Genomic DNA, 12,470 nt, shown 5'->3' with positions numbered 1-12,470 from the left:
GTATTCTTTGGACCACCGTTTTGAGCCAATATCTCGAGTTTTGTACATACTATTTTGGGCCTAGCGCCCCGGGTAATAAAGTTGCTTTCTTCCTAACCCCATTCTGTACCCCTATACCCAGTTTATAATATTTATTAGACAATGACGTAAAATAGTAAAGCACACAATCTAAAATTAAAAGAACAGGAAATGATATATTTGGTAACAGAGTTATACTCATATTGATGGCTTGATCATTCAGTTATGATTTTATCCATTTTTTACTCCTCACTTATGAGTGAAATTGTGTGTTTGGTCCCCGATGCTAGAGGGAAAACTCAAAAACCTTTTAAAATTAGAGGGATAAAGTAGGAAATTCACATCTTATTCTCCTACTATACTTATATTGAAAACACTTTCGTAACATTATTTTTTTTTATTTTCCAACCTCTTATTTCAAGGTTCTTTAGGAATCTAAGTCTCGTATAAGAAACTTGAGAATCTGTACAAATAAGAGAACAATTGATGAGTCAAAAAAAAAAAAGAAAAAAGAGAACAATTGATCACCATTTTAAGTGTGTGAACACACTATTCTAAAAGTTTCTAATTTCCTTACTAAGCAACAAGAGTAATCAAAACAGAACTTTTGAGAAATAAGAAGATGCCAAATTTCTCAGATTATTTTTATGAGAAATTAACCACATAAGTAACTTGAGATTTTTTTTTTTTTAAACAAACTAAACAGACTTTCATATTACAAACCCAATAAGTCAGAAAGCACAACCAAAGATATAAAGCGCGCAGAATACAATCAGAAAAATCATGAAGGCCTAAGTCATGAGCTTTAAGCGACTCCTTTGCAAGGAGGTGAACCACCATATTTGCACCTCTACGAACAAAAACAACGTCGACGAACGAGAGGTTGTTTTGAAGATCAGAGCTTTAATCTCATTAATAAGAGTGTCAAAAGGAGTAATATTTGCATCTCCCATAAGTGCCAACGTCACAACTCGCGCATCAGTCTCAACCACAACATCCCTCCACCCTTTTTCTTTAATCCAACTCAACACATCTCTTACCCCCATTGCCTCTGCCACCCTTGCCGAATACAACCCCTCAAGCTTATGCAAACCCCCAACCACCAAGCCATCACCATCCCTCACAATCCATCCAATTCCTATATTTCCATGGTACAAAGGTTACGTTAAGCTGCTCTCCAATTGTAAAGATACATTATAGCCATCCGGGTTACCGTATTTGGATCAACACTTTGAGAATTGAAAACCATGTTGTTCCTAGCGTCCTATAACAACCAACATACAACAACAACCTGCTCAATTTATCCCTTGGCAATTGCTCCCACATTCCCTCCACCCATGTGTCAATTGAATCAACCTCCTCCAAGCACCACACATTATTTAACTGCCTCTAACATTGATGTGCAAAAGGACAGTTTGCAAAAAGGTGAATGACGGTTTCCGCACTCTCACTACACAAGGAGCAAATGGAATCATAATTCACCTACTTAACAAGCGAACGGTCTTTAGTAGGCAAGCGCTTTGAACAAAGAGACCAAAAGAAACATTTGAGCTTTTGAGGAATCCTCAACTACCACAACCCTGCCCACGTCATCACCTCCCTCCCTGCCATCCCCTCTATAGTAATTAACCTATGCGCACTCTTGACGGAATAGAACCCATTTAACTCCCCCTCCCAATACCATGCATCCTCCCTGAAAGACTAGTTTTAGATGAACCTCTCGGCCTCCTTGGGAAAGAAAACGATTATCCCGATGCATAATTCTTGCCTTAACGTTATCGATCCCAAATAAAGCCCAATACCTCCCTCTTCTTACGCCCTACTAACCCCGGTAATCCCAGATATCACTCCCTACCTTGCTATTCGTGAACACCTAGCACTTCATAAACAACCTCCTTATCCACCCGATGCACCCTTCAACCAAACACAATAGAGGTTTTGTCAAATTTGACTTTTTGACTACTTGAAACTTTTAACATGTAAAAATTCTTTCCTAACCTCTGTAGTAGTTTAGTCAATATATTAAAATTCTATTATATATATTCATCATCCGGCATTTTCTCGTATCTTCTCTTAAAAATCAGAATAATCAGGTCGCCTAAATTGACTTGTGTGGACCATATTGGAATAAACAATTAGAAATTTGAAAGTAACCACCATCTAGATCAAGGTCTGCTGAAACTCAATTAGTCACATAAACAATTAAATACTTGTATCCACATTATAAAATCAATCCCATACCTTTCTATGGTCAACCCCATAATTCAATGTATAGGCTTAGAAAAACTAAACTGAAAGCGGTATTGGTATGGGAAAATGGGATGGGTTTGTTGCATTTCGTATGTTTTCTTAGCCTTTCTGTGTTTTTTCTGCAATCTTGGATTGAGCGCCGACAGTCTCAGACCCGGCGAATCTGTTACTCGAAACCGGACCTTAGTCTCCGCCGGCGGGAACTTCGCGTTAGGATTCTTCCGCCCCGGAAACTCTTCTTCTTCCTTTCTGGGGATATGGTATAACAGCAACAACAACACTGTGATCTGGGTCGCTAACAGAGAATCTCCCCTGCCTCAAGATTCTGAACCCGTTTTCACACTGGGATATGATGGGAATTTGCAGCTTTTGGACGGCGGCGGAAGAAATATTATATGGTCAACGAATATCTCAGGCGGCGGATCCACGGCCGCCCAACTGCAAGATACGGGAGATCTTGTTGTGAAGCAGGGTGAGAGCATTGTTTGGGAAAGCTTTGATGGGGACAGCGATACATTAATGCCGGGGATGAGGCTAAAGGTAAACAAGAAAACTGGAAAACGGAACTTACTCAGATCTTGGATAGGCAGTGATGATCCCCGGCCAGGGAAATTCTCGTGGGCAATGGATCCTAAAGGATCTTCCCAGTTTTTTATTTGGAAAGAAGGTAAACCTTATTATAGGAGCATCACGTTACAGCTAGGATTTACTTACAGTGCTTATTTTCCCTCAGGGGGATATGCATATTACTCTTATACTACAGAAAATGATGAAGTCTATTTCAGCTATGGATATGCTAACACCTTAATTCAAGCAAGGTTCACCTTGACTCCGGAAGGTCGAATTCAGTTTCTGTTGAGGCAAAAAGCAAGTGATGAATGGCCGAAACTGTGGGAGGTGCCAGCCACTGACTGTGAATTATATGCACGCTGTGGTTCATTTGGAAGCTGTGAGAGATTCGATTCCCACTCGGTTTGCAGTTGCTTGGAAGGGTTTAAACCGAAATCTCAGAAAGATTGGGATAAGGGGAAGTATGATGCAGGGTGTGAGAGGAGTATAGCCTTGGGGTGTGGAGAAGCTGATACATTTATGAGGCTGCCGATGATGAAATGGCCTGACCATTCATCTTCACTGGGAAATATGACATTTCAGGAATGTCAAATGGAGTGTTCTAAGAACTGCTCGTGCACCGCTTTTGCGTATGCAAATATCACTTCTAACTCTGCAGTGAATTGCATAAACTGGTTTGGCGACTTAGTTGATTTGGGACATAACTATTCATCTGGAGGTTTCGGCCAAGATCTTTATGTTCGTGTTCATTCATCTGAGCTAAGTAAGTAATACTTATTAGTTTCAGAGGATTGCTATGAAATGCAGGGGAGGGGTGGGGTATGGTATTTATTCTTTAGTTTTATGATCTTAATTAATGCAGATGGGAGCAGTGGAAATGATCATTCATCTCACAAGAACAAACGTCGCCTTGTTGCAATAATAGTTGCCTCAGTCTCTGCATTCTTTCTTATTTGTGTTTTGGTGTATATCCTCACCTGTGGAAGAAAAGGTAAACACTTAACTCCTCTGAAGTATCAAGTGATTGAGCTTAAAGTTATTTTGGTCCACTTCAACTTGTGTTCATTTCCAGGTTGGGTTTGTAAAAGGGCTTCAGTACGTGTCAACTGCAACCCTTCTGGAAAAAGAAGATATAGAGTTGTTACACCTCAGTTTGCGAAGAATAATTGATGCTACAAACAACTTTCATGAAACGAACAAACTTGGAGAGGGCGGTTTTGGTCCTGTTTATAAGGTGACCATTTCATGATTTTTAATTTCTTTAGGTTGGAATATAAGGTTGTGTTATAGTGTTATTTCTCTTCAGGAATTTTTATCGGAATTTGGGATGGTAGCCATCAAGAGACTATCCAAGCAATCATCTCAAGGGTTGAACGAGTTCATGAATGAGGTAAAGCTAATTGCAAAACTACAACATACAAATCTTGTGCGCCTATTGGGTTGCTGCATTGAGGATGAAGAAAAAATATTGATTTATGAGTACCTGCCCAAGAGAAGTCTAGACACGTTCTTATTTGGTACATTTGTTATCTTTTATGTTACTTAAATTTGGAGATTTCATTTGCTAGGAGCTTGAATCACAAATTTAAAATTCCATTAACGAAATCACTATATTTCTCTCAGATACATTTCAAAAAGAAATTTTAGATTGGAACACGCGCTTTCAAATAATAGAAGGAGTTGCTCAAGGAATTCTTTATCTTCACAAGTACTCTAGATTGAAAGTCATTCATCGAGACTTAAAAGCAAGCAATATTTTACTTGACGAAGCAATGAAACCCAAAATATCAGATTTTGGGATGGCGAGAATTTTCGAGATTGACCAAACTCAGGCGAAAACAAATCATGTGGTTGGAACATAGTAAGTTTAGTTGGAACCACTCTTGTTCAATATTTGAGTCAATTCATAGCTTGATCATATCATACGTTAATATTTCTATAACTAATATATTTGTTTTTTTTGCTTAGTGGCTATATTCCACCGGAATATGTATCTGAGAAATCCGATATATACAGTTTTGGAGTGCTGCTATTGGAAATTGTTAGTGGCCATAGGAATTCTAATTTTATTGAGACTCAACTTTCTGTAACCCTCCTAGGATGGGTAGGCATTTTCAATAACTTCATGATTTGGATATATATTATATCTAGACAAGAAGAAATATATGACATGGTTTCTTTTATTTTTATTTGTTTGTATTAGGCATGGGAAAACTGGAAAGATGGAAAATCACTTGAATTTATTGATATAGTTATAAAGGAATCTTGTGACTCTCTCAAGGTTATAAGATGTATCGAGGTGGGACTTCTATGCGTCCATGCAATTCCAAGAGATAGACCAACAATGTCTGACGTAGTTCGAATGTTGTGCAATCACCCTACAACAGCAATTCCAAAACTCAAAGAACTCGCATTTGTTTCTAGCAATTCCAATTTCATTGTTTGTAGTTCTCATCCTAATTCTAAAAATGAGATTACAGTAAGTATTATCGATCCTCGATAAAGGATTTGTTATTTTGTGTAAATGTTTTAGGAAAGAGTGTGAAATTGGTCACTGAAATTTTACATATTATGCAATTGAACCATCAAATAAAAAAGTGTGCAAATAACATTTTTTTACAGGTTACTTCCAAGTTTTCCTTAAATATAATGTCATAATATCAAATTATATATAAAAATTGTTTTAATTATTATTTTTAAAAATTAGAAGAGAAAGAAACATCTTTTTTTAAAAATAGAACTATTTGTATTTGTACGAGAAATATATAGGAGTCTTGTTAATTTTAGTACTTGACTTTAAAAATTAACAATTTAGTCCCGTAACTATGCAATTTTTAACACATTTGGTCCACCCGACAAATCATTAGTGTATGACCCTCTTGATACATGATTATTGTTCTCCCTAATCTATGAGTATATGTAGCATCTTGATAAGTAATAACTCCTAGTTTAAATCTCATCTTTATTTTTTATGTTTTTAGTTTGTTAGTTAATTTATCTTTATGATTATGCTTGGATTCTCGTTAGTGGGTTAAAAAGTCCAAAAAGTAAATGATTGCACAAGTATGTGCCATAACGTCAATCCCTAGCGGAATGACAAAACTAAACTCGAACTATATCTCATTTTTTACAATGATCAGTCTCAATCTCCAACGGAACGACAAAACACACCCATTTTCATATCACTCTACACACTACACCAAACCCTAGGGGAGACGATCTATAATTTGGAGCGACCATATTATTTGGGCCTAGCTTTTCTCTTATTGCAAATTTTACTGTGAACCGTGGTCCACGATTGTGGACGGCGCATCAAAATGACATCATTTTGATTAATGAAAACAGACGGATGAAGCGGCCTCCGTCCGCGCAACTGCAGTTCCCTTTAAACACAACTGCAGTATCAGTTCAACACAACTACAGTTCCAGACGGATGAAACGACCTCAGTTCCGCGCAACTGCAGTTCCCTTTCAACAGAACTGCAGTATTAGTTCAACACAATTGTAGTATCATTTGCGATGAACTGTAGTATCACTTACGGAGATTTACAGAAGCTATTTCTCACGCTTATTGAAACGACGTCGTTTTGTGACCATGGTCCACGGTATAACCACGTTCTATTATGATCATAGAACGTACTCTTCAAAACTTTTAAAAGTCGTATGTGGACTAAATTAAATTCGAGCAAAACAATAATATTTTGACATTGCTTTTTTCTTCTATTCAAAAATTTTAAAAGTCCTATGTTGACTAAATTAAATTTGAACAAAACAATAATATTTCGACTTTGCTTTTTTCTTATGGTTAACATCGTTGAACTTTTAAGAGTCCTATGACTTTTGGAAAAGAAACGGTATTTTTGGTCCACGTATCTTGTGGATCCAAATCTAAAATAATGTTTAAATGAATGTAGTGGTTCTTCTTTTAAACTTGCCTACCTAGATTACCCATAACTGACTGGCTCAAACCAAAGGATTTGAGGATCAAACCTCCAACCTCTCGGCTGTAGGTAGATCACTCTTACCACCTAGGCTGTCCTTACAGATGTAGTATTTCTTGATCAGCTGCTTGGAGTTAATGGTATATTGATTGCCAAAGGCGTTGTGGTCAAGCGGCATAACTGTGACCCTTCCAAGTGATATGTCACAGGTTTGATCTCTGGTGGGAGAGACTACAACTATGTGATTTATTATCCCTTTAATTAAAAACTACATTCCGTAATTAATTCCATATTAAATTATCACTGCTCATGTTCGGATGGATTAGGAGGGGGAGGTAAATTTTTTGGGGAACAAAGCATATATATATATATATATATATATATATATATATATATATATATATATATAAAAGATGTTAAATACTTTTAATAATACTAAAATATTAAATATAAACCTAAAAAACTAGAGTTTGAACTTTGAACAATATCTAATCGGCTGATCAGCGTCTAAACTGGATTTTTGCAACACTGTATGTGAACCGGTTTCTCGTGATAAGTGTGAATTAATTTGATTAATGTCTAAAAATGAGGTGGTCAATTTTATGAATATTAGTATTAGGCATGGAATCAACTTACAGATTCCATGCATCTGTACTGCGAGGTGTGTGAAATGGCAATGGGTGCTGTAAGTAATGGTGGTAAACGGCGGAGGAGTGCTCATACTGATATGGGATGGCTTTGTTATGTTTTCTTAGCCTTTCTGTGTTTTTTCTGCAATGTTGGAAGGAGCACTGACAGTCTCAGACCCGGCGAATCTGTTACTCGAAACCGGACATTAGTCTCCGCCGACGGGAACTTCGCGTTGGGATTCTTCCGCCCTGGAAACTCTTCTTCTTCATTTCTCGGGATTTGGTACAATTCCATCAACAATACAGTGATCTGGGTGGCTAACAGAGAATCTCCTCTGCCTCAAGATTCTGAAGCCCTTTTCACACTGGGATATGATGGGAATTTGCAGATTTTGGACGGCGGAGGAAGAAATATTATATGGTCAACCAATATCTCAGGCAGCGGATTAGCCGGAAACTCCACGGCCGCCCAACTGCAAGATACGGGAGATCTTATTGTGAAGCAGGGTGAGAGCATTGTTTGGGAAAGCTTCGATGTCGACAGCGATACGTTAATGCCGGGGATGAGGCTAAAGGTAAACAAGAAAACTGGAAAACGAAACTTAATCAGATCTTGGACAGGTAGTGATGATCCCCGGGGAGGGAAATTCTCGTGGGGAATGGATCCTAAAGGATCTCCACAGATGTTCATTTGGAAAGAAAACATTCCTCATTTTAGGACCACCTTGTATCAGGATGGGTTTCCTTACAGTCTTTACTTTCCCTCAGCGGGATATACATCTTATTCTTTTGCCACAGAAAATGATGAAGTGTATTTCAGCTATGGATATGCTAACACCTCAATTCAAGCAAGGTTCATCTTGACTCCGGAAGGTTATATTCATATTCTTTCGAGGCCAAAAACAAGTGAAATATGGCAGATACAGTGGGTGGCGCCAAGGTTAGACTGTGAATTGTATGCACGCTGTGGTTCATTTGGGACCTGTGAGAGAATTGATTCGCACCCGGTTTGCAGTTGCTTGGAAGGGTTTAAACCAAAATCACAGAGAGATTGGGATAAGGGGAAGTATGATGCAGGGTGTGAGAGGAGAATAGCCTTGGGGTGCGGAGAAGCTGATACATTTATGAGGCTGGCGATGATGAAATGGCCTGACCATTCATCTTCACTCGGAAATAAGACATTTCAGGAATGTGAAATGGAGTGTTCTAAGACCTGCTCGTGCACCGCTTTTGCGTATGCTACTACTTCTAACTCTGCAGTGAATTGTATAAACTGGTTTGGCGACTTGGTCGATTTAGCACGTAACTATTCCCCGGGAGGTTTTAGCCAAGATCTTTATGTTCGTGTTCATTCATCTGAGCTAAGTAAGTAATACTATGAAATTCAGGGGTGGGGTGGGGTGTTTATTTCTTTACTTTTATTTATGATGTTAATTAATGCAGATGGAAGCAGTGGAAATGATCATTCATCTCACAAAAACAAACGTCGTCTTGTTGCAATAATAGTCGCCTCAGTCTCTGCATTCTTTCTTATTACTGTTTTGGTGTATATCCTCATCTGGAAATACTGCGGAAGGAAAGGTACACTTAACTAACTCCACTCAAGTATCAAGTGATTGAGCTTAAGGTCATTTTGGTTCACTTCAACTAATGGTCATTTCCAGGTTGGGTTTGTAGAAGGGCTACCGTGTCAACTGCATCCCTTCTTGGAAAAGATGATATAGAGCTGTTACAGCTCAGTTTGCGAAGAATAATTGATGCTACAAACAACTTTCATGAAGCGAACAAACTTGGAGAGGGTGGTTTTGGTCCTGTTTATAAGGTGATCATTTCATGATTTTTCTTTAGGTTGGAATAGAAGGTTATAGTGTTGTTATATTCTTCAGGGATTTTTATCAGAATTTGGAATGGTTGCCATCAAGAGACTATCCAAGCAATCATCTCAAGGTCTTAACGAGTTCATGAATGAGCTGAAGCTAATTGCAAAACTACAGCATACAAATCTTGTGCGCCTATTGGGTTGTTGCGTTGAGGATGAAGAAAAAATATTGATTTATGAGTACTTGCCCAAGAGAAGTCTAGACAAGTTCTTATTTGGTACATTTGTTATCTTTTATGTTACTTAAATTTGGAGATTTCATTTGCTAGGAGCTGAGCCTTCAATCACAAATTTAAAATACCATTAACGAAATCACTATATTTTTCTCAGATGCATTTCAGAAAGAGAATTTAGATTGGAACAGGCGCTTTCAAATAATAGAGGGAGTTGCTCAAGGAATTCTTTATCTTCACAAGTACTCTAGACTGAAAGTCATTCACCGGGACTTAAAAGCAAGTAATATTTTACTTGACGAAGCAATGAAACCCAAAATATCAGATTTCGGAATGGCAAGAATTTTTGGGATTGACCAAACTCAAGCTAAAACAAATCATGTGGTTGGAACATAGTAAGTTTAGTTAGAATCCACTATTAATTAGCAAATGAGTCAATTGATAACTTTACAAGTACATAATATATGCCATGTTTAGTTATATAAATATTTCTATAGCTAATATATCTTCATTTTTTTACTTAGTGGTTACATTCCGCCGGAATATGTATTACATGGTCAATTTTCCGAGAAATCAGATGTATTCAGTTTTGGAGTGCTGCTATTGGAAATTGTTAGTGGCCGAAAGAATTCTAATTTTTTTCGGACTCAACTTTCTTCAACTCTCCTAGGATGGGTAGGCATTTTCAATAACTTCATGACTTTGGATATATAAATTATATGTAGATCCAAAGAAATAGATTTTATGATTTTTTTTTATTCTATTAGGCATGGAAAAACTGGAAAGATGGACAACCACTTGAATTTGTTGATCTAGCTATAAAGGAATCATGTGACTCTCCCAAGGTCATAAGGTGCATTGAGGTGGGACTGCTATGTGTCCAAGCAATTCCAACGGATAGACCAATAATGTCTGATGTACTTCAAATGTTGAGCACTGACCATGTAACACCAATTCCACAACTCAAAGAACCCGCATTTGTTTCTAGCCAATCCAGTTCCATTGTTTGTACTTCTCATCCTAATTCTAAAAATGAGATTACAATTAGTATTCTAGATCCTCGATAAATATTTTGTGTACGTAAATATTTATGCCCTTGTCAACTCTTATACAACTCTTTCGCCTAGATGTAATATCTTCCCCTCATTTTGTTTGATGTCTTTTGTAGAATTTACATCTTATTGAATGTTTCTCTATTGAATTGTAAAACGATTTCTTTCAATTGAAGTTCTTTTCTGTTCAATTAAGCCCATCAAACAATTACATCTGTTGTTTTCATGTAGAACTTTGGTGTCATTATCAGGAGATCAGGAGGATATGACACGTAATATGTGTCAACTATTTTTTTTACACCGAACCAGTTTTGTATTTCCTATCAAATTTTTCTCTCATTTGTGGGAGTTATCTAAATTTTTTACACTTTATTCAGACGGGTGCTTTAGGTTTTTTGATGGATCGGAGGATCTTCCCTAGGGTTCTTGGAGCAACTTGACACATTGAGCTTTTAAAGGCTAGTACCTTTGGGTCAAAACCAGACTATATATATAAGCCCTATTTCTTAAGGCACACAAGTGAAAAAAAATTTTGTAAATCTCTAGGAGTTCTCGCGTGCTTGGCTGGTGGACGGACTAGAGGCCATACAATTGGACGGTTTTGAATTTACATCTATCAAAGCACGCTTCAAGGGTAAAAATATTCTAACTTCCTCTTTAAACGTAGAATCTAGAAAAAGCGGTTGATGCTTCCGCTGCGCATGTATGAATTTTTCTTACATATACTTCTCATCCTGGCCTAATTCTAAAAATGAGATTACAATAAGTATTCTCGATCCTTGATAAAGGATTTGTCACTTTGTGTAAATGTTTTAGGAAAAAAGTGTCAAATAGACTACTGAATTTTTACACATTGTACAAATGAACCATTAAAATTTTAAAAATTGTGCAAATAACATTTTTTACAAGTTACTTCCAAATTTTCCTTAAATATGATCTCATAATGTCAAATTATATATAAAAATTATTTGAATTATTAGTTTTAAAAATTAAAAGAAAAAACACAATTTTTTAAAAAGAATTGAACTATTTGTATTTGTTTGATAAATATCGATATTTAGTGAATGATTAGATAGTTGAGCTTATAGTTGTTTGATTCTACTGAAAAAAGATAGTATGAGCCCGTAGAGAACTGGCAAATTGTGTTTGTCATTATTCACATTATTTGTCAGAATATTGGAATAAGGTAATGAAACAATTTGATTCTTTTAAATGAATATTAGCATACACATCAAACTTCATAAGATAATATTCAAGAAAGGTGGAAATTAATAATATGGTGGTTTCTCCCCCTTCGCCAAGATTTTGAGAAATTGGGTGGCATAATCCTGTTATATGTTCCTTCCCAGGTCCTTGTCCATTGAATCTGTTTCTTGTTGAGAATAAAACAGGACTTAATTGCCTAATATGTAGAGAACTAGAGTTTTTTATGGGTTGAAGTTGCCAACCATACTTTATTAGTTTTCTTATGAAGGTGGCAACTTATTCTTTTGCTACATAAAATGACGGAAATATTTCAGCTATGGATATACTAACGCCTCAATTCAAGCAAGATTGCAGGTTCAACATTATGAACGAGCTAGAAGGTTCAAATTTATGCCCTTTATATTATACAATTTTACACCTTACACTTAAAAGGTAAGATGTGCACCTTATAACATACAAAGTTGCTACAAATTTATGCACCGGAAGTTTAGATACAGAAAAAGAAGAATATAATTTTGATCTCACGCGAAGAGTAGAAGGTGGTTAACAAAAACGTTTATGGATATTTAAAAAAAAAAAAAAAAGAAAAAAAAAGAAAAAAAAGCCCCTTATTACAGGTGAGAGTTTCTTTTTCACTTTCTTTTGCATGTGAACCTTCTCATATATATATATATATATATATATATATATATATATATATATGATAAAATACACATGGGAATAAGCTTATTGTTTTAAATTTTGCCTTTTCT

At 36.5% G+C, this 12,470-nt stretch overlaps 3 protein-coding genes across 3 annotated transcripts; all 3 read left to right on the top strand.

Moving 5' to 3' along the window:
• Positions 1-2,282: 2,282 nt before the first annotated feature.
• On the top strand, positions 2,283-4,127 carry LOC116032493 (S-locus-specific glycoprotein S6-like). The gene is made up of 3 exons (XM_031275083.1): positions 2,283-3,601; positions 3,701-3,829; positions 3,911-4,127. The coding sequence occupies exons 1-3, from the start codon at positions 2,335-2,337 to the stop codon at positions 4,006-4,008; spliced, it is 1,494 nt and encodes a 497-aa protein (XP_031130943.1). The 5' UTR covers positions 2,283-2,334; the 3' UTR covers positions 4,009-4,127.
• On the top strand, positions 4,017-5,041 carry LOC116032271 (cysteine-rich receptor-like protein kinase 25). The gene is made up of 4 exons (XM_031274764.1): positions 4,017-4,072; positions 4,145-4,355; positions 4,462-4,699; positions 4,807-5,041. The coding sequence occupies exons 2-4, from the start codon at positions 4,166-4,168 to the stop codon at positions 5,039-5,041; spliced, it is 663 nt and encodes a 220-aa protein (XP_031130624.1). The 5' UTR covers positions 4,017-4,072; positions 4,145-4,165.
• Positions 5,042-7,449: 2,408 nt separating this feature from the next.
• On the top strand, positions 7,450-10,527 carry LOC116032270 (receptor-like serine/threonine-protein kinase SD1-8). The gene is made up of 7 exons (XM_031274763.1): positions 7,450-8,773; positions 8,852-8,989; positions 9,073-9,230; positions 9,295-9,505; positions 9,618-9,855; positions 9,985-10,135; positions 10,228-10,527. Exons 1-7 carry the CDS (start codon positions 7,450-7,452, stop codon positions 10,525-10,527), a joined length of 2,520 nt encoding a protein of 839 aa, XP_031130623.1.
• The last annotated feature ends 1,943 nt before the right edge of the window (positions 10,528-12,470 follow it).

Source organism: Ipomoea triloba, chromosome 10 (genome assembly GCF_003576645.1).
Source record: "Ipomoea triloba cultivar NCNSP0323 chromosome 10, ASM357664v1".
Taxonomy (NCBI): Eukaryota; Viridiplantae; Streptophyta; class Magnoliopsida; order Solanales; family Convolvulaceae; genus Ipomoea; species Ipomoea triloba.
This window is presented reverse-complemented; position numbering and strand designations above follow the sequence as displayed.